We start from the raw sequence: 27,311 nt of genomic DNA on the forward strand, positions 1-27,311 counted from the left end.
GGCTGCTGTCTCAAACTGCATCCCCCTAACAAGCATCTGTCAGTTAGATGTGACAACTTGTAGAAAGCTACTGATTATTTGACCACCAAAGTGGCACTTCACAAGTGTTGCAGAATGACTTTCGGTCAATAAATGCATGTGCTGTTAGCTAAAATTAGCGATCTCAGTGGACAACTCAGCAGTTCAATGTGGAAATGAGATGGAAAAGCCACCACTGGCGAATTCTGTAACAGAAGGTCACAGAAAGTCTGCAAAGAGTTGAATTCGGTCCTCAATGAATTTAATGTTAAACACCTATATGAGACAAATCACAACTCCTGTGTAAGACTGAACTGCTTCAGTGACGCTTATCTGCCCATCAGTCAGTCCTCAAACCTTATGAAAAGTAGTAAAACTGTAACACAGGTGAGCTATGTGGCAGTGATAGAGAGTTTGAGTGAACCAGAGCTGAAATATATTAGGAAGGCAAAGGATGCTTTCTATCACTCTCTGTCTGTCTGTCTGTCTTCAGGGAAGGTCCATAATACTTAAAATTGAAGAGTCAGCCGTCGACACATGCATTTGAAGACTTATTGTTTGAGTCAGCACCCACACAAACAAACAGTAATGCAGTAACTGGAGAAACAGCTTTTGAGTTTTATTGCAATATTCTTTACATCTGTCTCAATGGAAATATAAAACTGAACAGAACAAGACAAAGCAGGAAGCACACTGCCCTGCCTGTCATGCAACATTAACCAGAGCCACTGTATTATAAAAGACAGTTGCTTTGATATTATCTAATTCATCCTGTTCTTCTTCTGTCGGTTTGTGCGAGCGTACAGTGTATTTGCTCTCACTATCTTTTATTCTTTTCTCCTTTCTCTTCCTTAATATCCAGGAACTGTTTTTCTTTGCCTCCCTACTCATCTGTCTCCTTCTTTTTACCTTTAATCTCCTTGTCTCCCTCATCAATGTTGATTAACGATAGCTGCAAAGGAGCGATAGCATCTCTGCCTTTTTTTTTAACCTCTTCACTTTCTTTTTTTTTAAAATTTCCTGTTTACATCTACTCTCATTTGTGCAAATCTCCCTAAGCACTTTGCTACCTGCATTATTTTTTATCTCTGGAAATGCGCCGTGACTCATGTTGTGATGGCCTGGCTGTTGTTCAGGTTATGTGTGACGCATTTTACAAAAGCCTGGGGACATTGTAGTGACACACACACACACACACACACACACACACACACACACACACACACACACATTCACACACCACTTTAAACTCTTCCTTTGTCTGACTCAGGGGTAGTCATGTCACGTTGTCCTCAACCATAATGGTAGCGATACTAACCTGCCAACACACTTTTATCACACACACTCATTCGCTCCAGATGACATACACATACTGTATGCTGTCGTAGTCAGCCAATCATTCACACACACATTGCAATATTTATACACATTGTAATATGTGATGTTTATTTGTATATCTCAATATCATACATTAACTCTTGATTTGCATCAACAATCATTAGTGACCACCACCCTTTTCTTTCCCATTTTCAATCCCTCAACTCATGTAATGTATCTACCGAATGCTGATCCAATACTAGTGCTCCTTTTTCATATTTAAAATTTGTGTAACTTGCTGAGACACGAAAAGGCTGGGATCCATTTCACTAACAAATATAGCCCGGCTAGCTCAGTCGGTAGAGCATGAGACTCTTAATCTCAGGGTCGTGGGTTCGAGCCCCACGTTGGGCGAAGGAGTTTTAGAAGAATAATTAACCTGACACAAATGTCTTATACTGTACAGAGGAAGTCTAACGAGAAGTGTTTAGTCCTCAGATCCACTTCTCCATGTGGTGTTGGAAAATAATTACAGTCTGTTGTGGATATGGAAACTAAACATTGATGGAGTTGGTGTTGTTTCACATCATATGCTATTGTAAACCTCATAAATCCGGTTTACATGTAACTTGTTAATTCCACACTGTTACAGAGAGTGTAACAGGTGTCAGGATGGCCGAGTGGTCTAAGGCGCCAGACTCAAGGGTTGACTCCTTCCTGAGTGAAAGGGACTTCTGGTCTCCAAATGGAGGCGTGGGTTGAAATCCCACTCCTGACACAGAGTTTACCTGCAGGTTTCATTCCTTTAGATTGGCGATACAGGACTTGAACTCAGGCTACTGCAGAAGCCTAAAGCACATGGAACACCGACTCTACCCAGCGAGCTAGAGGTCACCCCATACAACACCTTTTTAAAATCAAATGGCCACAAACCAGGTGGCACACTTTGAACTGAGAGCCTTTAGGGGCCAGGCACCTGGGTTGTTTAGGCAGTGATAGTTTGGAAAGCCCAAAAAATCTCAGTTCCCGGAACAATAAAAGTTAAGTTGATAGTACTGATTAACAACCATGCCAGACCTCTGCTAATGTTTTATCGTCCTATAGAGCATTTTAACCAGAAAAATCTTACCTTTCACTCTGTTTATCTCTTCAGCAGCCACACACACACACACACACACACACACTCACTTACAGTCCTGTTAAAGTCTTACATTTGTAAATCTAAATTTTGACTTCATTTTTCACAGCATTTGCAGTGCACCATCCAGGCTCTGCAAGATGAGCTCAGAATCCAGCGAGACCTCAACCAGCTCTTTCAGTCAGATTACTCAGAGTCCGGTCACCTGGGCCAGCCCATCCCCCCTCAGGAAATGACAGAGGAGAACTTCCTGCGTCTCCACAGCGAGTATGAGCGTCAGATGAAAGAACTCTTCCTCCTGAGGAAGACTGTGGAAGAAATGGAGCTGAGGATAGATACACAGAAACACACGCTAACTGCCAGGTGAAGTGTGAAATTTACTATTTCAGGGTTTTCGTGTTGCCATTTCAGGCTGCCAGCATGCAAAGTGTTGCTTTAAATCTACTCCTTTCTTTTCTAACAGGGATGAATCCATAAAGAAGTTACTGGAAATGTTGCAGAGCAAAGGCCTGTCGGCACGGGCGACCGAGGAGGACCACGAACGAACCAGGAGACTTGCAGATGCTGAGATGACCATCCACCAACTGGAAGGCCTACTGGAGCAAAAAGACAAGGAGATGCTACAACTCAGAGAGGTGCGTGTGTGTTTGTGTGTGTGTGTGACTGGCCAAGAAGAAACAAAGTGCATTCAAGCATTCCCCTGTGTGTGGGTGTGTGTCTTTGTGCGCAGCCAGATGTGAGTGTTTGCAAATCAAACCATGTCATATCCAGGCAAGGGCCCTGGCTGCTTCCCCTTGTTGCACATAATTAAGTTTTAATACAACACAGAAACATCAACACACAAATACACAGGAATGCACACTTTATCCTATTTTTCCTGCCTTGTCTCTTTCCTAACATCAGTAATTTTAGAGCGCCTTTGCGTTTGTTGGTTTATACAACAGCTCTCTCTAGTGGTAAGATGCTTCTAATGAAAAACAAGTACAAGTACCAATGATGGAAATTCAGCTTTTCAGGAACAAAATTCTAATTTCTTCAGTACTTTTGATTCACTTTGATGCATCTCCCTCGACACATTTGTTTTCATAAGCAATAATTTTGAAATTATTTGATGACGAATTTTCAATTTAATTTACCAAAGAGTAAGTGGTTTAAAACAGTAGTAATGTGAGAAATAAATTGAATAGAATGGGGGAAAAAAAAGAAAAACCCTTAACTTAGTTGCCAATGAAGAATTTAATAGATGGGGAATAGATGGAAATGAGACTTGCACCTACTCATGTCTCAAGAAAAAACTCACCAAATAAATATTGTAGAAATATGCAAAACAAAAATGTTTTGGTAGTAATATAGGTACAGTATAACAACACATATGTATTAACAATTATTTTATTGCCATAGTGTAACTGGCATAGCTCGGCCCATATACACACTGGAGGAATTCACAGCAGTAATGCTTATCCTAAACCCAATTTAAAGTAAACTTTACTGCACTTAACTGGTTACAGTTAAGTACAATTATTTGTGTCTTGTTTTATATTTTATGGTCAAAAGCAAAAAAGAAAGAGGTGGCAGCGCCTTCTGTAACAGATTGTGTTAAATGGGCATATCATATTGTCTCACAACGATTGCAGGCTCCTGAATTGAATCAAATCGAATTTGTACTGTGGCAGACTTTGTGATATCGGCAAATATTGCATCATGTCGCTGTCCAAAGAATCGCTTTAAAATTGTATTATGATTAATCTGGTGATTAACATCCCTAGTTGAGAGCCACCAGGTTGACAACTGTTACACTGAAAAATATACAGACAAATGATCCTGGACCAGCCTTTTAAGACTGGCTCGAAGTGCACCATGAGCTCAGCTGTGAGGGAGAAACACACACACACACACACACACACACACACACACACACACACACACACACACACACACAAGCAAATGATGCCTCATTAAATGTGTCATAGGCAGCAAATGACTGAGAGAGAGAGAGTTAGGCTGCGAGATGATTTTCTTTCAGAGAGGGTTCAAAACCTAATTAGGATTTTTGTACTGCTATAACAAATGTTCTGGCCTATGTTGCTTCACATTGCATCAGTGTACTGGACAGAGTTTCTTTTTTTTTTTTTTTTTGAAGTATTGAATTGCGAAGCAAAAAAACCCCTCATAGAAACCAGAATGAAATTAGGCAATATCTGGATAGTTTCAGTGTAGGTTAATGTGAAAATTATAGAAGTAAATAGGTGTTCAAGTGTCTCATGCAAGTCTGTCTTGCAGACTTCCTACTGCGTTGCAGACACTTCTTATTTGGACATTGTTTATTTCACTAATTAACAAGCCAGTCCTTGTAACTCCCTGCAGCAATTTTCAAAAATCTCCAAAAATGTTTCTAGTGGAGATAGAGCTCATGAGCAGTAGTAAAAAGTGAGACCTCTGTATGGGAGCAAAGAAGGTCTGTAAATGGTATATGATACATTTACAATTACAAATAAAGTGTCTCGTGTCTTATTTTATACGGTGGCTTCCGACACCGAGATTTCTTTATGCAGACTTTGTCACATGGTAAATGCTTGGATGCTGTAGTAAAAAAGTCTAGCAGCGCGCACATCAAAATGCAATTAAATACTAGGTGCTGGACAGAACAAAAATAGATACGAAAATAGAGTCTGCACACTAGATGATGCTCCCATGAACATTTATTATCTCTACGTGTGACATTTTAGGCCCAAGCCCTTCTTCAGTTCTGTCTGAAGGACATGGGCCCAAAATGTCACACGTGGAGGAAGTAAATGTTCATGGGCACATCACTGAGTGTGCAGGATCTATTTCTGTAAATGTGAGGATGGTCCCACTGAACAGAGGGTTTTGCCCCAGCTAGCCCCGCTGTCCTGTGGATACGTGCTGTGAAAGGTGCATCGAAGAAGGTTAGGGTCAGAGTTAGGGAAAGAGGTCACTGTGAGGGTAAGTTTTAGCCGATCACAGTGCATTAAGATGGGGTGGCCACATTCTAGCATCTTCCCTCTTTATATACTATGTGACGTGACTTCCTCCAGCGCTCCCGTCATATGACAGAGGGCAGCCTGTAGCACATAGGTCACATGATCACTGCCCCCGGGCTCACCATTACATGGGATATGTATATAAATTATCGTGCATCACTTTTCATAGGTATTAAAAGTTGAACAGTGAATGAGAACAGCCTGACTTTTGCCTCAAGCCACCTCACTGTCCCTTTCACGTGTGTGTTTTTGTGCTTTCTGACTCTTGCATTAAGAAGCCGACTAAGTGTGTCCCCTCCAAAGAAAAGCAGTGATGCATACGCTGCTACATCCTCCCCTCTGCTTTCATTCCCTCCCTCTCCGGTTCTCTTTCTTCTTGTCTTTTCTTTCTCTTTTTGTGCTTTCACATCTACCACTACACTCTTCTCTCCCCCTGTGGTCTCACTTCATTTGACTAGTGAGTTGTGATGTGGTAACCACAGCCAGACAGATTGCATGTAGCTCAGTAAATCAGGGTTAGATTATGGTGATTTTTTTTGATAATTTGGGAATTTTAGGACTAGAAATGTAGCATAGATCTACCAAAGTCTTGCAGTGCTTTTTGTTAGTGATGTAGGTTCGATATTCTGTTACTGTATGCTGCTATGGGAGATGTAAACTGGCATCCTTTAGTTTGACTTTGAAGCACTGGAAGCCATAAGACTGGATTTATTAATTTGAATGGAATTGTTTTGTTTAATTAGGACTTTCTTTTTAGATTGGAGACCATTTTAGATTTCATTGACCCTAAAGGCCTCAAAGCTGGGAGCTAATTAATTGAATTAGCATCATTGCAGGCTGTCAGATTTGATCATTCGTTCTGTTTGAGGCCAAAAGACTGTGAGCTTAGTTAGTAGCGTTCCTCGCAGTTGGAAGGATGTGGGACGGACGGATCGACCCAAGGAGGCTAAAAGCCAGCGCTTCTGCAAGAGGGAGACGTGTTATTCCTGCCTCCCCCTCCATCCCCATCTCCCCCTCTTTCCCGGTGTCTCCCTCTATCCCTATTCCACCTCCTTTCCACGTGTCTCCCTCCTTTCAACCCTCTCCTCCTTTCTCCCCTTCACGGCATCACCAGCTGTGTTCGTCACCCTCCTTCCCCGCACCTTCACCTCGATCCCATCGCCACCCCAACCATCCCGTCGTCCTCCCCTCCTCCTGTCCTCCCCACTATCCCTCTTTTGTCGTCGCCTCCTCCGTCCATCCCTCCCTCCAGCACTCACCATCCTTCCCTGCCCCTGCTCCACGGCCTACACCCGCCATTCAGCCCTCCCTCCATCCCTCCCCGCCAATCCCTGTCCCCTTCTGTCCTAGTCCACAACCTTGTCCTCCCTCATACCATCCCTCTGTGTCTCCCTCTCTGTCCTCCTCTGATCACCGTGGTGTCTATGTCCCTCAGGAGCTGCACAGGAGATACGAAGCAGCTCCAGAATCAACAAAGACCAAGGCCTTGCAGACAGTCATTGAAATGAAGGTAAACGTGTTTTGTTGATTATGTTGTGTAAGAGTGTGTCTGTGCTTTTTTATCAGAATCAGCACAACTTTCTAAAGTATGATAGATGTGTAGAAACTTGTTTCAGAAATACAGAACTTCATGCAAATAGACCTCACAAAAAGTTTCCTGTTTTGTCAGAATATCCGAACCAGTGCTGTTTAAACATTTTAAACTTACTGCATGTGTTGGATGTTTGTGGTATTTATTAGTAGAGCACTGACAAGTTGATTTTGCAACTGTAAAAAGTTAAGGGCCACACTGCTGAAACAAATCCTAAATTTCGAGAGTAGTCATAAATATTAAGGCATTAAAGTCATATTTTAATTAGTTGCTTTTTTATGATGTCACTTGACTTTCCAGCCTAAACCTGCAACTTTTTTTCTCTCATAAATTTACAAGGTTAATCACGCAATATCATGACTTTGTCTTGTAAAAGTTCTGACATCATTCCTATAATATTACTTTTTTTCTTGAAATACTATGACTTTATTCTCATTAAATTCCGGCTTTATTTTTGTAATATTATGACTTAATTACTGAAATATTCCTTCTTTTTTTCAATATGGCTCTCATTTTCTTTCATTCAAAAAAATAAATAAATAAGCCACTGTTATTAGTTTTTTATAACTCCCAAATATTGATATCAAGTATCAAATATTGATCAGGCAATATTAAGTATGAATATATGATATTTTTTTCTATATTATGCATCATGATATAACATAACATCACGACATGGTTATTATGTCAATGTTTGCTGGATGATTAAAAAAACTGTGGAGAATATCAACCTGAAAATTTAGTTTTTAGTTTCAAGCATCACATAATCAACATTACAGATTTTTTTTTAATTATATATATATGTATATGTAATCCAGTAGAGGGTCTTCTGATATTATTTTTTTCTGTTTTGCCTAACCACGTGGACAGTAGAAGTTACCTGAAGTGATGGCAAGCCTGCTCGTTGCACAATAATGCTACTAAAATGCCTCTCTTACTTATTATTTGTAATGTAAATACTTAGTTTTTATTTTCCCAAAAGGTCTGTTTCACTTTCACTGGACCCCACATTAATATGTTCACAGCAATTATTGTCCACAATCTGTTACAAGCATGCAATATCATGCTAGACTCGAAAAAAGACAACAGAAGTTTTCTGACTCTACTAAAGCGACTGTCAAAATTCCTAAAGTAACTCTAATTGTTCCTTCTAGTGGAGGCGCTTGTGACGCTCAGCATATAAGTTACATTCTTCAACATCTTTATCTGTCTGATGTTACCTTTCATATGGACTTCCTCTGATTTTCCAGCTCTTTTAGAAATACCAAAAGAATGTATTTTATTGTTTAATACTATTCAAAGCCCAGGTAAAGTGCGTCAGACCTGGTGTTTTTCCTTTAACATGATAACATGCTGATGTCCTCTCAGGATGCAAAGATCAGCTCAATGGAGCGCAGCATGAGAGAGCTGGAGGAGGAGGTGAACATGCTCAAATCCAATGGAGCTCTGAGCAGCGAGGAGAGGGAGGAGGAGATCAAACAGATGGAGGTCTACAGATCCCACTCCAAGTTCATGAAAAACAAGGTGACACTTTCACACACACACAAACACCTTCTCTGTTTGTCTCTCCACTTTCTTTTTCATGTTTTTAAAATATTTCAGGATGTTGCTCACTGTGAAATAACTAGACCTCTTTATACTTGAAGGATACAACTAAAGTGTCAAGGAAAAAGGTTACCTCTGGAGCCGCGCTCATTAAAACAAACCAGCATTTTTGTCATGTGGGGAGACGAGACAGTTCAGGAATTCAGTCGATGTTTTTTTTTTCTCATCTGCTTATTTTTGCTCGTTGGGGTTGAAATATGTTAGTTTTTGTCTCTGGCGTTTTTGTGGAAGAAAACATTTTCCACCTCCTTTTACAGTACCTTTTATTACTTCAATTTCAGTGTTGCTAGCACTCCTAGATATTTACAGCAATACACTTAATGTCTTACATCCTGTTAAAATGTACGCAAGACTAGGGACAGATGTGTTGCAGGCCTGAATCAACAATCACAAACCTTCATGTGATTTGTTTGTCAACAGAAACTATGAACTACATAAAATGACACAAAATTATTCCAAAGAGAAACAAAATGACTACAAAGAGACTCAAAATGACCCCAAAGACACGCAAACCAACTACAAAGTAACACAAAATGAACAAAAAAGACACAAAATTACCCTTAAGAGACACAAAATGAATACAACGTGACACAAAATGACTACAAAGGGACATATATTGACTACAGAGAGACACAAAACATCTACAAAACAACACAAAGCGACCAAAAAAGGCAAAAAAAATTATGCCAGAGACATAATATGATGACAGAGAAAAAAAACACACCAAAGGAGACACAAAACGACCACAGAGACACAAAGTCGCGAAAAGATGAATACCAATTTCAAAGAGATGTAGAACAATAAAAAAGAAAAAGGCAAAGTTACCAGAAAGTCTTAGTGTCTTGCTCCTATTTGGGATAGGAGATACTTACGAACGATACTAACGATACTTTAAAATACTCTAGAAGGAAAACTATTCTGGGCAGAAAACAAGGAAATTCAGGGCTGTTCATGAGAACATTATTCTCACAGACAGCTGTATTTATTCCCAAAGACCCTTTTTTATTTACAGACACATGTAACAACTTGTATGATGTACGAGAAGCTGAGGTGTGTTTTCATATGTCAGTCGACTCCAAAGGTGTGACACACACTCATGCCACTACATAACAGTAGCAGTGATGCAGGGTAGGATGCACTTTAGGGGTTTCATGCATTGTTTCAGCATGTGAGGTGATGCCGAATTTGGCGGCTTATTTGTCGTGGTCATGGTGACGCCCTCCTCTCCTGCCAGGTTGAGCAGCTGAAGGAAGAGCTAACTCACAGCCAGTCAGAGAAGGAGGAGCTAAGGCAACGAGCCAATGAGCTTCAGCGGGAGGTGTCAGCAGTAAGAGACGCACCTCTGTGTCTGTTTGCTCTATCTTTCTTAGTTTCTTAACCGCTCTATCTCTTTATCTCTCGCTCTTTCTGCCTCCCAGGTTGACTGGTTATTGGCTGCTGCTTGAGTAGATCCCAGTAGTGTCACTGTGTGTTCAGACCGCAGTAAACAACTATAACTCAAAACAAGTCTAATCTGTGCGCCATTTTGAGGTTTTAACCTCCCATCCTGTCTATGACCAAAGGCTGTTGACAGTAATAGTCGTTTGAAGCAGTCTGAACTACAATTACAGACTTCAAGTGAGAATCCAGCTGCGCATCAGTCTGCGTATCTCTAACCTGCCTTTCTTTCTTCTTGCATGAGGCTTCTCTCAACTAGTGGCTTGGATTAGTTTGCTGAGGTTTTTATACGACTAATTCCCCTGTTTGTGGTTTGGGTCCATTCTTTTTATCACCTTACGGGGATGTCAAACTGTAACTTGTGGAGACAAAACTATTTTCAGATACATATTTTTCTTTTTCATTATTTCAGGATAACTGAAAGAATTGACCCCGACCCTCTTGTGCATTAGGAATAAGTAGCTGGGGAGTACATATATGTTTTCACAGATGTGACTGTTGATGTCTGTCTAACTTGTTTGCTTTCCAGGTGAGAGGAATATGGCTAGTTTATCCTTTTGCAAAAAAAAAGACTCTAGATTGCATTTGATCAAACTAGCAGCCTCCAGAGCATAAACTGACAAAGCAGCCCACATAGAAGGCCATTCACAATACAGTAAATTATACATTTTATTCACTTTAATGTGGCCCGCTATATGGTGCCAAATGGCAGAATTTTTCTTTTACTTTAAATGTAAATAAGGTGCTACTTGGTTTTTTGCCATTGGATTTTTCTAAAATGGCCCTGAAAGTATTCCTGCTTTGAAGATTCTGTCATTAGACTCATAAATAACAAATATCTTCTCAGTAGTTCAGAAACCTCAAAGTTTCCTCGATCCAGTGTTAAAATATTGGAAGAAGCTTCATTTAAATTTAACAGGATTTAGTGCGTACAGTACATTTTGGTTGGCTGTTTATTAGAGAGTTCTCTAAAGGCTGAATTCCCAAAAAAGAGCTGTGAGGGGTTGTGATTCAATGGGGTTTGCAGACATTGAAGTAAAAACACTGAATATAAAAAAACAGAAACTCAAGAGCTTGGCACTTTTTCTAAACATTTCTACTTTTACTTTTGGTCTTCCACAATAGGCAAAAAACTTAACAACCCAGATTCAGAATGAGCACTTACGTAGTGAAACTTGTAGTGGGTTTTAGTATATTTTAACATCTAATTTTCTCACGTACCTTCTCTGACTGGGTCTTCATGTTGTGTGTGTGTGTGTGTGTGTGTGTGTGTGTGTGTGTGTGTGTGTGTGTGTGTGTGTGTGTGTGTGACTCAGATTGAACAGGCAAAGCAGGATCTGAGTCGTAAGGACAGCGAGCTACTGGCTTTCAGGACCAAACTGGAGACTCTGAACAATCAGTTTTCTGACAGTAAACAACATGTGGACGTACTCAAGGAGTCACTCACTGCCAAGGAACAGAGAGCTGCTATACTGCAGACTGAGGTACACTTACTCTTCTACTAGTGGTTGCTCTACTGTATGTAACAGTATCAATACGTAAAACAGAAAAAAATGATCTTTGGTTTGTAAATATTTATTTCCACTGACTGTTGCATATCTGTGTGCATACAGGTGGATGCGCTGCGTCTCCGTTTGGAAGAAAAGGAATCTCTCCTCGCTAAAAAGAGTCAGCAGATATCCGAGTTGACGGAGGAGAAAAGCACTCAGAGTGGAGAAATCAGCGACCTTAAAGACATGCTGGACGTCAAGGAACGCAAAGTTAACGTGCTGCAAAAGAAGGTAAGAAAACACCAAGGATTTATTTAAATCCATAACAAGCTAATCATATAAAGAAAATATATCGAAGTGAAATACACATACAGGGATAGCACATGCACTAAATGCAAAATGAAAATCCTTGTGATCTTGGTAAATGTTTTATTGTTGTTGCACAGATGAACAACTTTAGCACTACTGCGATGTCAAAAACTGCTCTTTAAAGGCATAGGTAGGATTTTTGAAGTAGGTGTTATATTGGGTTACCTACTAAGAGTACTGTCAGGAAAGCTAAACAATGTCCTGCTGTGGACAGGGGCAGCAAAAAAACCTTTTTAAGCCACCTAAAAAAGTTTCACCTGTCTGTTTCGATTGCTATCGCTGCCCATGCCAACTACCAGTGCTTCCTTCTTCTTCTTCACAAACCAGTGTAACTGCCACTGAAATCCTAAAACTTGGAGATTTGGAGAAATGCAAAACTTTAAGAGAACTTATCTGAATTTAATTGAATGTAATTAATTGATTTAGTCAATTTTAATTTAATGTAATTTTAGGTTCAATCAGGCTCTATAGAAATAGTAATCAATACACAAACAGTGCCTGTCACTGAAATTTGCATGTACTTAGTACATTATGTTGTCATGTAACACTACGACCACTAGATGGAGCTGTAAGACAGTGTGTAGCTTCAAGAGCTGATGCAGACAGACAGCTGAGCAGGCAGACAGGACTCTCAGACAGGCAGCCAGAGTTACAGGTGCTTTCTGCATATTTTTGACCTCTTTTTAGTGTGGCTTTTGTGCGCGTAAATCTCCTCTGGTAATGATATCAGTTAGATGCATGGGCAGGAGTGACCCTCTGTCGCTCTCTCTCTCTCGCACGCACACACACACACACACACACAATCAAGGATCGATGAGTGAATGAAGGGTAAAGAAGGGTTCATGCAATCTAGATGGTAACATCTAACAAATTATGTCTAAAAATGAGATCAAATTTAAGTATACAGTTGAATTCTCCCATTAAAAGCTTTTGCCTCTTTACCCCCCCCCCCCCCCGTCCCCTCCAGTTGTCCGTTGTATAAAAAGACAGAGAGCGTGAGCCGATAATTGATAGAGACAATCAAGCAGACAGACATAAAGCAGGACAGGGAGGGGGAGGAGAGAGACAGAGTGTGTTTGAAATCAGATGCATACTAATGAGTTCCTCCTGTTCAATAAATGATGACCTCTGCCGTCTTCAAATAGAATACAGTCCAGCGTCTGAGAGGGAGACAGAGATCCTGCTGACTCCTCCTTTATCCAGTCTGGGCTTATTGTTTCATAATTTCATCTGCTTTTTGGATGTGGAAAAACTAAAAATACCTTACTTTCTTCTCCTCCATCTTTACCTCCTCGTGTTTTTCACCTGTCATTATATGTTAGTCATGACGGAAATTACCATGAGTGCATAGAATTAATTCCTCTGATCCGCCATCATCCTCTTCTCTTTGTTGTTAAGTGTAATTTTCTGACGTAGATGAAGAGAAGCGTCAGCCTTTTATTGTTTTGTTAACATATTCACGTTCATTATCACACACCATTTTGGGACCAAAATAGGATGAGACAAGCAAGAAGTGTGTGTGTGGGTTTGTAAATACTGTATCTGTGTGTGTGTGTGTGTGTGTGTGTGTATGTGTGTGTGTGTATGTGTGTGTGTGCCTATCATCCAGCAGTTGTCAGTTTCAGGAAGTGCAGACGGGATCAAAGAGTCCCTCTGCCTCTCAATGTCAAGTGTGTGTGTGTGAAAGGGAGAGAGGAGGAGGTGTCAGTCAAGCTGTCAGGTGAACGGTTGATTAATGAGGCGCTGGAAGTGTTTTACTGTATGAACACACACACACACACACACACACACAATCTCCGTGGCACTGTAAGTGTGTGCGTCTCACCTGCAGTGGAGTCAAAGGTTGCATACCAATCTGACTTTCTGTTTTTTTGTGACGGGTTGTCAGTCGCCTGATTTCCTTTCTCTCTGGCAAAGCAAAAGAAAGAGGGGGAGGCTGAAATTTAGTCATTTTACCACCCAAGTTCACTCTCATTACATAAGCTCTCCATCCCTCTCTTTTCTCCTTCATTTGTTATTTCTGTGCTGCTCAACCTTTTGTTCCAACCATTTTTTAATGAATACCACAAAGTTGACATAGCTCCTTATCTATGTCTGTGATCTCACACACACACATACATTCACACATGCACACACTCATTGTGAGCTCGGGGAAAGAGCGAGTCCATCGGTTGTTTCTGCTGATTTTGTGTTTTAGTAGAAAATTAATCTGCTACCAAATCACTGTGAGAGGAAACAGGAGGAGGTGGAGAGAAAGAGATGGAGGTGAAGAGAGTATGTATTTGGAGTGAGAGTTAAAGGTGGCAAAGATTATAGAAAACGTATGGAAACATTCAAACGAGTGCACAAGAAATTGTCTCATTAATTCAAAACTGTTGTCGGTAAGAACTTTTGTATTTATTTTTTTGATGAAGAGTCATTAAATAAGTACTTTAAATCGATCTCTTTTGTTGCTCATAAGTAGAGCCTAACGGATATTATGAGACACTTTTTTCTTATTATAGATCAGTTGGTAACTGTATATGCAGCATGTCACATCGTAAGTAACAAGACAATGCAGTTAAAGAAGAATTTCAAAGGAGGAATAAAATGAGAACATTAAAATTAATTTCAGTAATTCAATTAACTTTGATAATACACACTTTATTGGCAGGGTTTTTTTTCTCTGCCCTCTGCCTGTATTTTCTTCTTATTTTCTGTGTTTGGTACATTTATGAGTGTGTACCTTTATACAGAAGTAGTGACCAGGTGCCAAAGCAAAGCAGGTATCCAAGAGACAAATGCAAACGCCAAATGACTGAATCTGGGATTGGTTTTTACTTTCACTTTTGCTGGCGAGTGTGTTTACAAACAGTAAGCGAAAGTCCAGCATAATATACCTTTAAAAATACATGCTTGCACATATCTAACCCCACACAATGTAAAGGTATACTGTGCAGGACTTATTGGTTAGCGTCTGTTAAAAAAACAACAATAAAAAAAAAACGTTTGAACTTGCTCCCTCCTCCCTGGCTACTGGATAGATAGCTATTGATAGCTACTATCAATAACTATCTACGCCAACAGCTGGCACCGACCTGTCCAGAAGAAAACTGGCCAACTCAGCATGGCTTTTCATCCCCATCCTCTCCTTCAGTGCTCACCAGCAAAAGTGAAGGTGAAAGCCAGCCCCAGATTCACTCCCATTTTGGAATGAGCTTTGACGGCTTGACCTTTTGCCTCGCTACATATTTGCAGGATTTTGGCACCATGTCAGCCATTATCTTAGCTTCCTCTTGGAAAGTGCTGCTTATGGTCTAGCTCCTGGTCGCTACCTTTTTATAAAGTCTTGACTCACCTGTGTGCTGTGCCTAAGAATGTCCCGACCACAGCCAAAGAAGAGTAAAATACAGGCAGAGGTCAGAGTCTCTGCAATTTTGTATCTTAGAATCTTATTCACATATATTTTGTTATATTTGTTGTTATTTATGGCTGTTTTTAGAGCTAATTTAATTTAAGTCTTAATTGCCGTTATATTTGCTGTTCGTCTGCAGAAATTCATTATCCTCTGAGCTCTAGTTACAAGCAGTTGCCCCAGTGCTTTACTTTGGCCCAGTTTGAGAGCTGATTCACTTACCAACATAATATCATCCATTGCTAAATAAGTGAATTATGCATCAAAAGCAACACTGTTTATGAGTTCTTCTCTCCTTCTTGCTCTGCAGATAGAGAACCTCCAGGATCAGCTGAGGGATAAAGAGAAACAGCTGGGCGGCCTGAAAGACCGAGTCAAATCCTTACAGACAGACACCTCCAACACCGACACAGCACTGGGAACACTGGAGGAGGCTCTGGCTGAGAAGGTACACACACACACACACACACACACACACACACACACACACACACACACACACACACACACACACACACACACACACACACACACTAAACGTTGGTCAGCCTCAGGTCGACTCCCGAGCAAGGTTACATTAATAAAACCACTATGAGCAAAACAGTCGACCACCCATGCCATGACCAAATGACTCTGGATAAATGGAAATGAACCAATAATCACATTGGCTGTTTCATTATTAAATCATTCACAGCCTGCGTTCATAAAAGATTAGGAACCATCCAACGTGCAGTCACGCGGCTGGGACCGATGGAAATAGAACAACAATCCACCCCTGTCGCTCTCTTGGAATAAACATTCAGGTGCCGCACAGCCATAAAAACAGCCCCGAACCACCTGTGCATGAGAACTGACCCTCAACCGCCTGTTTGATGATCTGTTATTGTGCACCCGGGACCTGACCCTGATTCTGGGAAACCAACCAGTGACATTTACACCAGCCGGCCGCTTTTAAGTGTTTGATGAGGATATATTTTTGTACTGTAATGTGCGATTTTGTTACCGACTCAATCTCCTTTGCAAGCACACACACACAGGAAGCAGGGCTAATAATTGTCCAGTGACTAATATCCATGGTGTCAGCTAGACGTGAGAGTGTTGGCAGGCGGAGGTGGCCGACGACTTTCACTTCACTCAAAATGACTTTCACAAGCTTTTTTTTCCGCCATCTTCGTTGTTTCGGTGCCTTTGGATATCCTTCATTTCTTCCTCTCTGTTTTTCCATCTTTCCATACACGGCATATTTTCTTCATGTTATTACTCCTTTTCTCCATCAAACTCACATTGTTCTGCATTGTGTTATGTTTGAAGCAGAACAGAAGTACGTTATGTTCATGTTAAGTGTTTTTACCTCGTGTCATGCAAGTAATTTTGTCTTTGCAAACAGTTTAGATAACCCTAATTCCTGTTTGTATGTCTGTACTTTTGTGGATCCTAATTGACATGATGCTCTTTCTAGCCCCTAACCCAGTCTTTAACATTTAAATCTATATCCCTAAGCCTTACCCTAATCTAAAAGGAAGAGTTCACCCCATATCAAAAATACATATTTTGTCTTTTACCTAATGTGCAATTTATCAGTCTAGATTGTTTTGGTGTGAGTTGCAGAGTGTTGGAGATATCACATGTAGAGGTGTCTGTCTTCTCTCAAGTATAATGAACTAGATGTCACGTGCCTTGTGTCGCTCAAAGCACCAAAAAAAGAAACTGAAAAATTCAACAGCAGTGACTCTTTCTAGATACAATGAGTGAGTTAATCAAGATAATCCACAGAATTGGTTGTGAGCTGTTTCATGTGGGAACTATTTTCTTTCTATCGAACGACAACCACCAACCAAATCACTGCCCAGAAGGAAGTGTGCATCTGCTGTTAGATCACCTAGCACCACTGAGCTAGATACTGTTACAACTCAGCCAAGGAGGGCTCCATTAATGTTTGCATCTCGTGCCGCCCCGAGCACAAGCCTCTTGTTCATGCGTAGATGCACGATAACTTCTGCGCAGTGATGCGGTCTGGCATCGTCCTCATCTGAGCTGTAACATTAGCTAGCTCAGTGATGCTAGGTGAGCTAGCAGTAGATGCACACTTTCTTCTACACAGTGATACAGTTGGTGGTTGTAGTTTGGAAGACAAAAAAATAGTTCTCACATGAATCTGCTCACGACAAGGTCTTTTGATTACCATGGGCAACCGGGTCATGATTTTTAGAGAGAGACATTGATGTTGTGTTTTGTGTTTAAAATGGATTTTTTGGCACGCCTCAAGCCAAGTGCCATCTTGCTGCATTATATTCAAGACAAACCACACACCTCTTCGGCAATTATCTTCAACTCTCTGCAACTCACACCATAATAGTATAGACTGAACGCACTACAGGTAAGAGAAAAAATATATTCTTTTGATTTTGGGGTGAACTGTCCCTTTAACTTGAACTCTATTTTTAATATACCTGAAATTATTAGTTGTTCACTTAATCATAGCATAAACTAATTAAGAACTGTCTTGATAATCTAATAATTGCGCAACCCATTTTTTGATCAAAAATGCCAGATATTCATGAATTCCACAGGCTATCAAATGTCAAGTTTTAACCTCCTCCACTGTTTTATATCATTGTACCGTACATGAAATATCTGCATGTTTTGGACAAATGTTTCATTATAACAAGCAATTTACGAACGTTGGCTTGGGCTCTTGGAAATTGTGATGGGCGTTATGCACTATTTTTTTACACCAAAAGATTGAAAGATGTATTAAGGAAATAATCAGTAATTAAAATAATCATTAGTTTTAACTGTAAACAAAATCTTAACCCTGAAAAAGTTTTTTTTTAAAGCATAAGGTCTGGTTAAAGTAACCTCACTTTACAAAAAAATTGTGCTCACTCTCCGGTCCTCACAAAGACAGAGCTACAGTACCAGAACACACAGTGCAGCCAGGTTACACTCTCTGGGCTTCTTGCACAGATTTTGTGTGTGTGAACTTTTATACTTTTGCTTGAACTGGCCGCTGCATTGTTCTATAGCTGGAGAGCGTCTATAGTGTTTTAGTGGTTGTGAATATTGCATCTTGTGCCAGAACATATTACGTGTCTAAAATCACTTCTGGCTGTTAGATCCTGTCAAAGCTGCCATGTACATAAAGTTTAATGCGTCTGTTATTAGTATAGAAACTTGATATTGAGTGACTGTGAATAACTGTTGGAGCGTTGACTATGTCTCTCTCTCCTCTTCTTTTTCTCTCTTCACTCTTTCTGTTCTCTATTTTTATAACTAACATCTCTCATTCCCCTCCTCCTTCTTCTTCTTGGTGTCCAGGAGCGAATCATCGAGCGGTTGAAAGAACAGCGGGAGAGGGAGGAAAAGGAAAAAGGGGACGAGATGGAGTCCAGCAAGAAGGAGCTGAAGGAGTTGAGGGAAAAAGTCACCCATCTGCAGGCTGACTTGGCTGACCGTGAGGTAGAAGACACACAAAACACTCATGCATATCTGTGCTATAAGTCAGATAAACACACTCTCTGCGTGCCTGCCGAGAAAACGTGATTGATCTATCACTGCAGAACAGACTTCGGATCCTCCCAAGGTCCTCGTGCTGAAGGACAACAACGATAAAAGAGTCACATTTCCGTGACAACGATATGCTTCACAACCAGTGAAAACAGTGATTGGAGCTGAGTTCTTCTTGGATCGACCTTTTTGATTCATGCAGAACACCACAGCAGAGGCTCAGAGGGAGAGACAGATGATGACATCGAACTTTTAAGCGCTGTCTTTGCGTTTGTCATCCTGCAGCAGTCAGACTGCGCAGAAGGAAAGATACAATTAAACACTTTAGAAACACCAAAATTTGGCAAAACAATGTATTTAACACAAGTATCCCTCTGGAGACAAAAGCATGTGTAAGGCATGGCCCAAATTCACAAAACTTCCTTGTACAAAGAGTTGCTCCTAGTAATGAATTTCCAAGGAAATTCTTAGAATTATTATGTTTTCTAAGGATTTTTAAGTTATGACAAGGTCCTGGTAAAAATAAAAGTTATTAACAAAGCATTTTAACCCCTTAAAAGAGCTCCTAAGGTGAGAAACTATTGGGAGTAGGTAGGAGGACAAGTAGGAAAAATATTCTCCAAATGCTGGGTAACAGTTAGTTAATGAAATGCTACAGATTAGATGGTGCAGGGATAATGTCTGTGAGCAATGTCATTAGAGATGCGCTCACATCTCCCACCTAATGCAGTATCAACATAACTCCAAATATAAAGTGATAGCAACATTGGCAACTGGAAAAATGTTACTGCGCAGCAGTGTGATCATAAGGTACTTTTATAGTCTAATATTGTGATGTACTGTAGTTCATTTAATTTCCACTGGGTGTCCACAACTTGCAGGCGCACAAAAGAGTTTGACTGTGACAACCAATCACATGTGTTAAAATGCATCATACTAGCGTACAGACATGGGAGTGATATTAATGACTTCCTCATTAAACTCTCGGCAAGAGAGAGATTTCCCAAAAAATGTGAAGCTGTTTCTTTAGAAGGGGAAATAAATCTTCAAATCAGATGCGCACATGTTGTCGTGAAAAGTCCTTTATGCCTTTTTTTTTTAACTGGGACTCTTCAGCTAGTTTTAGTGGGATTGTGGAGTCATAAAACCAGTGTGAGTGCCATTATATAATTTGAGATATACATGGGAAAACTAACGGAGAAAACAAGCATTCCTTTCCACGCTGCTAAACGCTGATGTAGGGTTTGTCTGACAACAGCAATATATGTCTGTACCTAAATATAATCCGAGTAAGCAGCAAGGTTTCTCTGACCAAAGCCCAGTCAAACATGATGATCCGTAGTCTGGAGTTGGTATTGTCAGTCAAGGGTAAAATTACACGTCTGAGTGTCTCCCCTTTCTGGTCCCATTGGTTTCTGTTTCACCGGCCCTACCAAAAGAGGAAAAGACCAGAAAAGAACGGCAGAGAGACTTCACGGATGGAGGGATTGAGCTGGAAGAGTGAGAAAAGAGACAGGTCATGGGAAAAAGTTTTGAAGAACAAGGGGCTGAGCAGAGGAAAGCCCACAAATGTGTAGGAAAGCCTTAAAGATAGTTTAAGTTTTATACAATTTGGATTTTATATTTGTAATATTAGCTATCATTCCTATTGGTAATAATAACATTGTACTCACCAGGTTTATTGCTGAACTCAGTGACATGCTAAAAAAAATAAAGGGATGAGAAACAGGCAGTGACATAATAACACAAAATCATTGTACTGCAAAATAGGCATTATTACCAACATTTAATGCGAACTTTTCTTTCGGTTTTACCTCCTTATAAAGTTATGAGGAATTACTTTGGTAAGTACAGTGTTATCATATCTGATAGAAAAGATATATAACAAATATATAAAAATATATATAAAAACTTTTCTATTGATATCAGTTTTTGAGCCATCACTTGCAGGTCCTACTGGCTAGTGAGAGCAAGTGGCAACCACTGAGGCTGAAAAATGGAGCAAATACAGAAGTACCAAAAGCACCAAAAATGCTGGCTCCAAAACGAGTAAATCCTCATTGACCTGCATTTTAAAATGCCCATCTTTACATCAGCAATAAACAGCTTAGTACATAAACAGTTTTGGTTTCTATAGCTAATTTGAACATTGATGACAACTGTCAAGGGGATGAATCTTTTTGGGAATGCTTTATTGACCGGCTGTCTGCAAGGCCTCACTACAGTCTATGAGTCAAATCCCTCACTTGTCCCCCCACAGCTCCAACCTCAAGTCCAAATATGGCCACTTCTGGCTTCAAAAAACCAGGATGGTGACGGCTGAAATGCCAAACTTAAGGCTTTAAAACAACAGTCCACTAACCAATGGGTGACCTCACAATAGCTATGTCCATTATTTATACAGTCTTTGGTTAAGAGTGAGAAGTCACTCATGCAGTCAATGACAATATAAAATGGTCAGTTTTTCTACATTTGTGGATCACCGCTACCATGAGAGATCCTTGCAGTCACAAATGTGCATCAAAATATTAGGCTAATTGCTCCAGTAGTTTGTGACATTAGGTGTGGACAGATAAACACACTATCAGGTGCATGATTTCCACCAGGCAGAGATAATAAAGTGGTTTAGTGCCGATACTGCTGATGCACAAGGCACTTAACCCCCAGCCGCTTCAGTGGAGCTAAACAGCGTCTATAGCACTAATAAGTTGACTGTCTTCCTTATCACTCTTTTTGTCTTTTTTCCTTTCAGACTGCAGTGTTGGATCTGAAGGAGAAGGCTTCCTCTCTGGCTTCCTCCACCCTCAAGAAGGACAACAGGCTGAAGAGTCTGGAGATCAGCTTGGAGCAGAAGAAAGAAGAGTGTGTCAAACTCGAGAACCAACTCAAGAAGGTTAGCTGTCTGGCTGCACAGTACGAACATACCGTAGCAATGACTTTAATTTGATGTATCACATCTTAAAAATGTATCATATGCCTTTTACATACAGACTTTTTGACTATGGGTGTGTGAAATAAGGAATTCTACTGGTGTGAGATGGTGTACACTGAATTGGCATCTCTTTCAGAGTACATTTGGAACAAAGCAGGAAGAAAACTGATTCTAATTACTTTTTTAAGCGTATTGATGGTGATGATGATGATAAATTCACAACATATACTAATTAAAAGCATCAATTACATCAATCAAAATGGTGAAAAAATACACACAATTCAGAAAGAACCACAACAAATAGAGGATTTTAAACAAAAGAAACCCTCGTCTCTTTCTCCCCTTCCTTGTTTTCCCTCAACTATTTTCCAAGAGACATGCGTGTGTGTGTGTGTGTGTGTGTGTGTTTGCATATCACATATTCTCTCCCACACAGCAGCCCATAAAATGGTGTGTGTGTGACGGCTTGCTGACAGCCTTACAGTCATTTTCACAGAGTGGAGAAGACAGCACCACCACCACACCCTGTGTGTGTGTGTGTGTGTGTGTGTGTGCGCGTGCGTGCGTGCGTGCGTGCGTGCGTGCGTGCGTGCGTGCGTGCGTGCGTGCGTGCGTGTGTGTGTGCATGCCCGATTGTGACAGAGAGACAGAGAATGTGTATGAAGGTGTCAGTGGATCTCAGGTGTTTCTCTCATCAGAGTTTATTTCTAAGTCTCTTTCTGTTACCAGTGATGGAAAAAAGACTGAAAACTTGTCTCTGTGTGTGTGAATTGATTGACATTGTGCGTGTTACATTGTGTGTGATGTTTCTTTTTTTCCTCTCTTATTTGTCTTTCTCCGTCTTGCTTTTCCCTCCACCCAGATCTTCTTATAATATCGTCAGACACCCAAACATTTCCTCTCCACATAAAGACCTGTAAAAACTGTTCTGAGCTTCCAAAACTAATAGGGTTTATGTATTGTGTGACCAAGACGTGTGCACGCACACATACACACACAAAGTCAATCTGTCCCAAGAGCAACATTTGCTTCTGGGAAACACACACAGCTGTTCTAACCTCTAAGCTGGTTATATTTTTTTCTTTGTTTTATTTCATTTGATTCTTTTCTCTTGGTTTTCTGTGCAGCTGGGCAGAGCAGCAGAAGGAAGAAAGCCACTGCAACTCACTTTAATGTGCTTTTTACTTTATTCACGTTTTCATGCTCGTGCTTATCTTCTCTTAAATCAGCATCATGTGCCTTACGATCATTGTGTTGCAGAAACTACCTCAAACTCATGGCACCTTCAATGAGCCAGACATAAATACTTGGATTTATTTATAATATATTGTAATAGAATAACACATACATTTATTTCATAGTGACATATATTAAATTACATATATGTACTTTCTTTTATGATCAAATACCTGCAAAACTAATTGCATTCCCATCAGCCTCAGCTGTACTTTGTGATTAGTGGTAATTACCATATGTTAGCACCTTAGCATGTTATTCTAACTTAACCCTTTAAAACCTCAGACACAATTCAGACACCTTTAAACCTCTAAAACTTAAGAAAATGGGGTTGTTTTAAATAAACTTATAAATCTCATAATTATATATTTAAATTATTTTAAAGAAAGAATACAGTTTTTTAAAAATTTTTTTAGCACTTTCTTTAGGTCATTCAGTGTTTTTTTTTTTGTTTTTTTTTTTTACTTTTTTTGTTGCTAATTTTGAAGTAATTTTCTTGTAACTTTTGACTAATCTCTTGCTAATTTTTTGACCATTTCTTTTTATTTGTTTATTACCTTCTTGACATATTTTTGAAAGAAATCCAGCCAAGTAGCTTAGGTTTCAAAGGGTTAAGCCAACATTACACCTGTTAAACATCAACACGTTAACATTGTCATGCTAAGCATGTTAACATGCTGATGCTGGCATTTAGCTCAAAGCACCACTGTGATGAAGTACAGCATCAAAGATCCGCTGGCAGGGCTGTACTCGTTTTTAAAGAAAAATATGCTCAGCAGTTTTTTCTAAGGAGCAGATGAGTTCAAACTGTTTTTTAAGCATCATTTTATGCCCACACACATGCAAAAGTTTCATTTCCTGATGTAAAAAGACACCACAGTTTGCAAAATACAAAAGCCTCTTCTGAAAAAAAATTGTGAAAATATGAAAATGAGTTGCTGAGTATTTATTCCTTAATTCATAAATACAGTCCTACATTTCGGATAAGAGCTTTTTGCTTGTTTTGGTATTGCTCGACTAATTACTTTTGATTTTATGAACACTGACTCATTATCAAACATAGTACACAATCCACCTGCTGAATGCTTTATCTCTAAAGAGAAGGTATGGTATATAAAAGTAATAAAATCTTGTTCAAAAAGGAACATGGTCCAGGGCACTTTTCTGGAAAAAAAAATCTAAAAAAGCCTTTAATCAGATGTCTATTTCATGGTGAAATTCTAAAAACATAAGCAACGCTGGTATATGTTGGAGCAGAGCTGGCTTACAACTGTAGTGGCACAAACAGCCTTCTTAAAGAAGCCCTCAGATTGTTCTTTCAAATATGGACTTTTACATACATACAAACATATACAAATATTCTGTTCTTGTACCTTTTATTAACCAAGGACCAATTATAAAACAATTCTACTCTTAAACAATTTACAAAGGCATGTGTCGCTTTCATCAAATCCATCCGACTCATCCTCAGCACACGTGTTTTTATTGGCGTATCCTTTTTGTTTTGAGCTTATCTCTTCCATCAAATGGTGGTCACCTAATTTTGAAAGTTAGCGCTCGGTTTATTTATAATAATTAATTTCTGTTTCAGGCTCAGAGTGCAGCTGCAGATTCCCAGGCCAGCACTGAACTCTCCGAACGCATCTCCTGCCTGGAGCAGGAAGTGACCCAGCACAAAGAGGATGCTGGGAAGGCCCAGTCCGAGGTGGAACGGCTCCTGGAGATCCTGAGGGAGATGGAGAATGAAAAGAACGACAAGGAGAAAAAGATCCACGAATTGGAGAGGTGAGGGAGCAGAATGAAGAGATTTATGAGTGATGACAAAAATATGGTGAATCTGGAAAAAGAAAAATGATATTTAAAAAATTGAATTTAAAAACAGTTCTGCATCTTTCTCTTTTCTTTATTAATCTAAATAAGTCAAAAACATCCAACACTGTTGAATTTATTATTTAATTTTGGATTGGACTGTTGTCCATTTTCCTTTTAACTTCAAGCTGTTGGAGTCAGTGGTAATCTTCCAGCAGTACTAATCCATTAGCTTCCCCTTTTCACCCTTCCTCTCCCTTTTTTCTTTCCATTGCCTTCTTCCACTTCGGCTTTATTTCCTTTTTCATCTTCTCTTATTTCTGTCATTGGGCCTTATTCACATGTGTGTGCGCATAAATATGTATGAATCCATGTGATTCTGCATCTGTGTGAGTGCATTTATGTTCGTTTGTGTGTGTGTGCGTGGCCATCACACCCCAGAAATCCCTCTTCTTCTCATCTGTGGCGTTCTCAGCAGTCGCGAAAACAGGCCCCTCCTCCTGCTGCCACTCAGCAGCCAATGGGGGGGCTGGTGTGGGACTACCTGGGCACGTGAGTGGCTGGTGGCCCTGTCAGTCAATTAGACAGATGCACGACAAAACTCACTTTGCTTGTTGGAGGACGGGGTATGACAGCACTATGAAAGCAACCAGTCCCATGTGGAAAAGTTATGTGGAAATAAATGCTTTAAAAATATATTTGCACCAATTTGTCCCAATCAATAAAGATAACGGGGGGGTTGCAAATTTGTGACAAGCTTGGTGCACAGTGCAATAACTGATGAACAGTTAACCTTTGACATCCCTAATTTGAATTTGTCGCATTGGTCTTAAGAGAATTATAATGTATTTTCTGTGTTTCGTTGCCTGAGGAAAATGATCAGTTGATCAGATGATAATGGCCACTAACTGGAGGGTGTTAAAGAAAATAAAAAAGTGTGACTTGTGAAGAGATTTCTCATGTTTTGAAAGCCTTTTCCACATGGGACAGAGCAGAGTATGTTCACTAATAATCACCATCATAGAGTTGCAGCACTGACTGAATGTTCGCCAAGCCTCTCTTAGTGCGGCTTTTTTGGACTGTTTGCAGAATGAAACAAATCCCCTTAAAGGTCAGTCATCGGCACGAGTTATGCTCTCATCAGCAGAAGTTTTTGTCGTCTGTTATACTGCAGCGTGACAAGCCAAACTGCTCCTAAAAGTTTGTAAAATGAGGGCACAGTTTGGCACCAGAGCCTCTGCTGAAACTCTTTGAGCTGCTGTTCCTGTCAATGATGCAACTCTTTCATTTAGTGGCTCTGTTTTCACGCTTCACTTTTGTTTTACTTTCAGCCAAGGATGCCTGACTTGCAGAGTTTAACCCACTCTTTTTCTTTCATTAGGAGTCTGGACAGTTCACTCAGTTTTTTTGTATTTACTTTATGCTAATACGAATGATTTGTTTGTTTCTAACTACTCTTCTATCTGTTATTTCGCTTAACCTGTCTGTCTTTCACTCTTTGTGTGTGCCAATGTAAACTATATCTCCCTCGTCTTAACCTTAATCTGTCTTTTCTTTCTCTCTGTATCTGATAACCTGTCAGCCTGCATGCTTGCTTGCCTGCCTGCCTCCGTGTTAACTGTCTCCCTGAATATCTATTTCATTCTGTTGTTCTGCCTATGTGTCTGTTTATTAATATTTCGGTATGAGGAGGACTACATAAAACAGGAAAGTCACTTCTTTCACCTAAACTGCCTCTTTTTTTGTACTTGTAATGTAAATTATAGCTGCAAGCAGCGAACGGGTCCTCGCACCTTCCCACACGCTGCTGGTAGTGGTGGGATGCAGGTCGACGCAGCTGTGCATTTCACACTGCCAGCACGACTTCGATGTTATTTTCTGCTTGGAGTGTATGGCGCTGGAAACAATGCATCACAACTTGTATACCGATTCCTTTGTCAACTATTTTTCACCAGAGAACACACACTAATTGTAAATCTCACTGCTGTATATCAGGTGTAGACCACACCCTGTAAATTTCACATAAGGCTAACTTCGTGTTGTCAGTAGGTGGCGCTATTACTTTGACTTACTACAGGCATGTAAATATATTCAGGCCTGGAATCTTATGTGTGGAATCTGGGGCAAATTGGACTATGTAAAGTCAAGTATCATGCCGAAACATTGAATATTACTGTGTCACTATGGCAGTGCCGTTCAGCGAAAAATTATAATCTTCACCACAAAGTATCATCAAGTTCTTAAGGCTTTTCTGACCACATTTGAGGTGGATATGGTCAACCTGCTAGGAGTAGTACATCAAAGTATGAATATGTAATTTCCTGTTGTCAGTAACTGGCATTATCACTGTAACTTTATATGTAGATGTCATCAGGCTGGTCCTGTGGCAAATCATTGGAATATGATGCAGCGCCAATGCCATACCCTTTACAGAAACCTCAGAGGCTTCATGGTTTAGCTTCTTCA

At 40.0% G+C, this 27,311-nt stretch overlaps 1 protein-coding gene and 2 non-coding genes across 6 annotated transcripts in view; all 3 read left to right on the forward strand.

Annotated features, from left to right (window-relative positions):
* Positions 1 to 27,311, forward strand: part of LOC121961587 (ELKS/Rab6-interacting/CAST family member 1-like) — a 155,864-nt gene that overhangs the window by 33,085 nt on the left and 95,468 nt on the right. For 2 of the 4 annotated variants that reach the window (XM_042511643.1, XM_042511644.1), the window contains exons 5-15: positions 2,583 to 2,836; positions 2,937 to 3,108; positions 6,911 to 6,985; positions 8,435 to 8,590; positions 9,906 to 9,998; positions 11,425 to 11,592; positions 11,722 to 11,889; positions 15,672 to 15,809; positions 18,680 to 18,820; positions 21,621 to 21,761; positions 24,628 to 24,821. In XM_042511643.1, coding sequence (XP_042367577.1) covers positions 2,583 to 2,836; positions 2,937 to 3,108; positions 6,911 to 6,985; positions 8,435 to 8,590; positions 9,906 to 9,998; positions 11,425 to 11,592; positions 11,722 to 11,889; positions 15,672 to 15,809; positions 18,680 to 18,820; positions 21,621 to 21,761; positions 24,628 to 24,821 — 1,700 coding nt within the window. The remainder of the gene's footprint in view (positions 1 to 2,582; positions 2,837 to 2,936; positions 3,109 to 6,910; positions 6,986 to 8,434; positions 8,591 to 9,905; positions 9,999 to 11,424; positions 11,593 to 11,721; positions 11,890 to 15,671; positions 15,810 to 18,679; positions 18,821 to 21,620; positions 21,762 to 24,627; positions 24,822 to 27,311) is intronic. The other 2 variants (XM_042511645.1, XM_042511646.1) reach the window with 1 other exon arrangement.
* trnak-cuu lies at positions 1,677 to 1,749 on the forward strand. The gene has a single exon. It is a non-coding gene; the product is annotated as a tRNA-Lys (tRNA).
* On the forward strand, positions 2,002 to 2,113 carry trnal-caa. The gene is made up of 2 exons: positions 2,002 to 2,039; positions 2,068 to 2,113. It is a non-coding gene; the product is annotated as a tRNA-Leu (tRNA).

The sequence above is a fragment of the Plectropomus leopardus genome, chromosome 22, assembly GCF_008729295.1.
Source record: "Plectropomus leopardus isolate mb chromosome 22, YSFRI_Pleo_2.0, whole genome shotgun sequence".
Classification (NCBI taxonomy): domain Eukaryota; kingdom Metazoa; phylum Chordata; class Actinopteri; order Perciformes; family Serranidae; genus Plectropomus; species Plectropomus leopardus.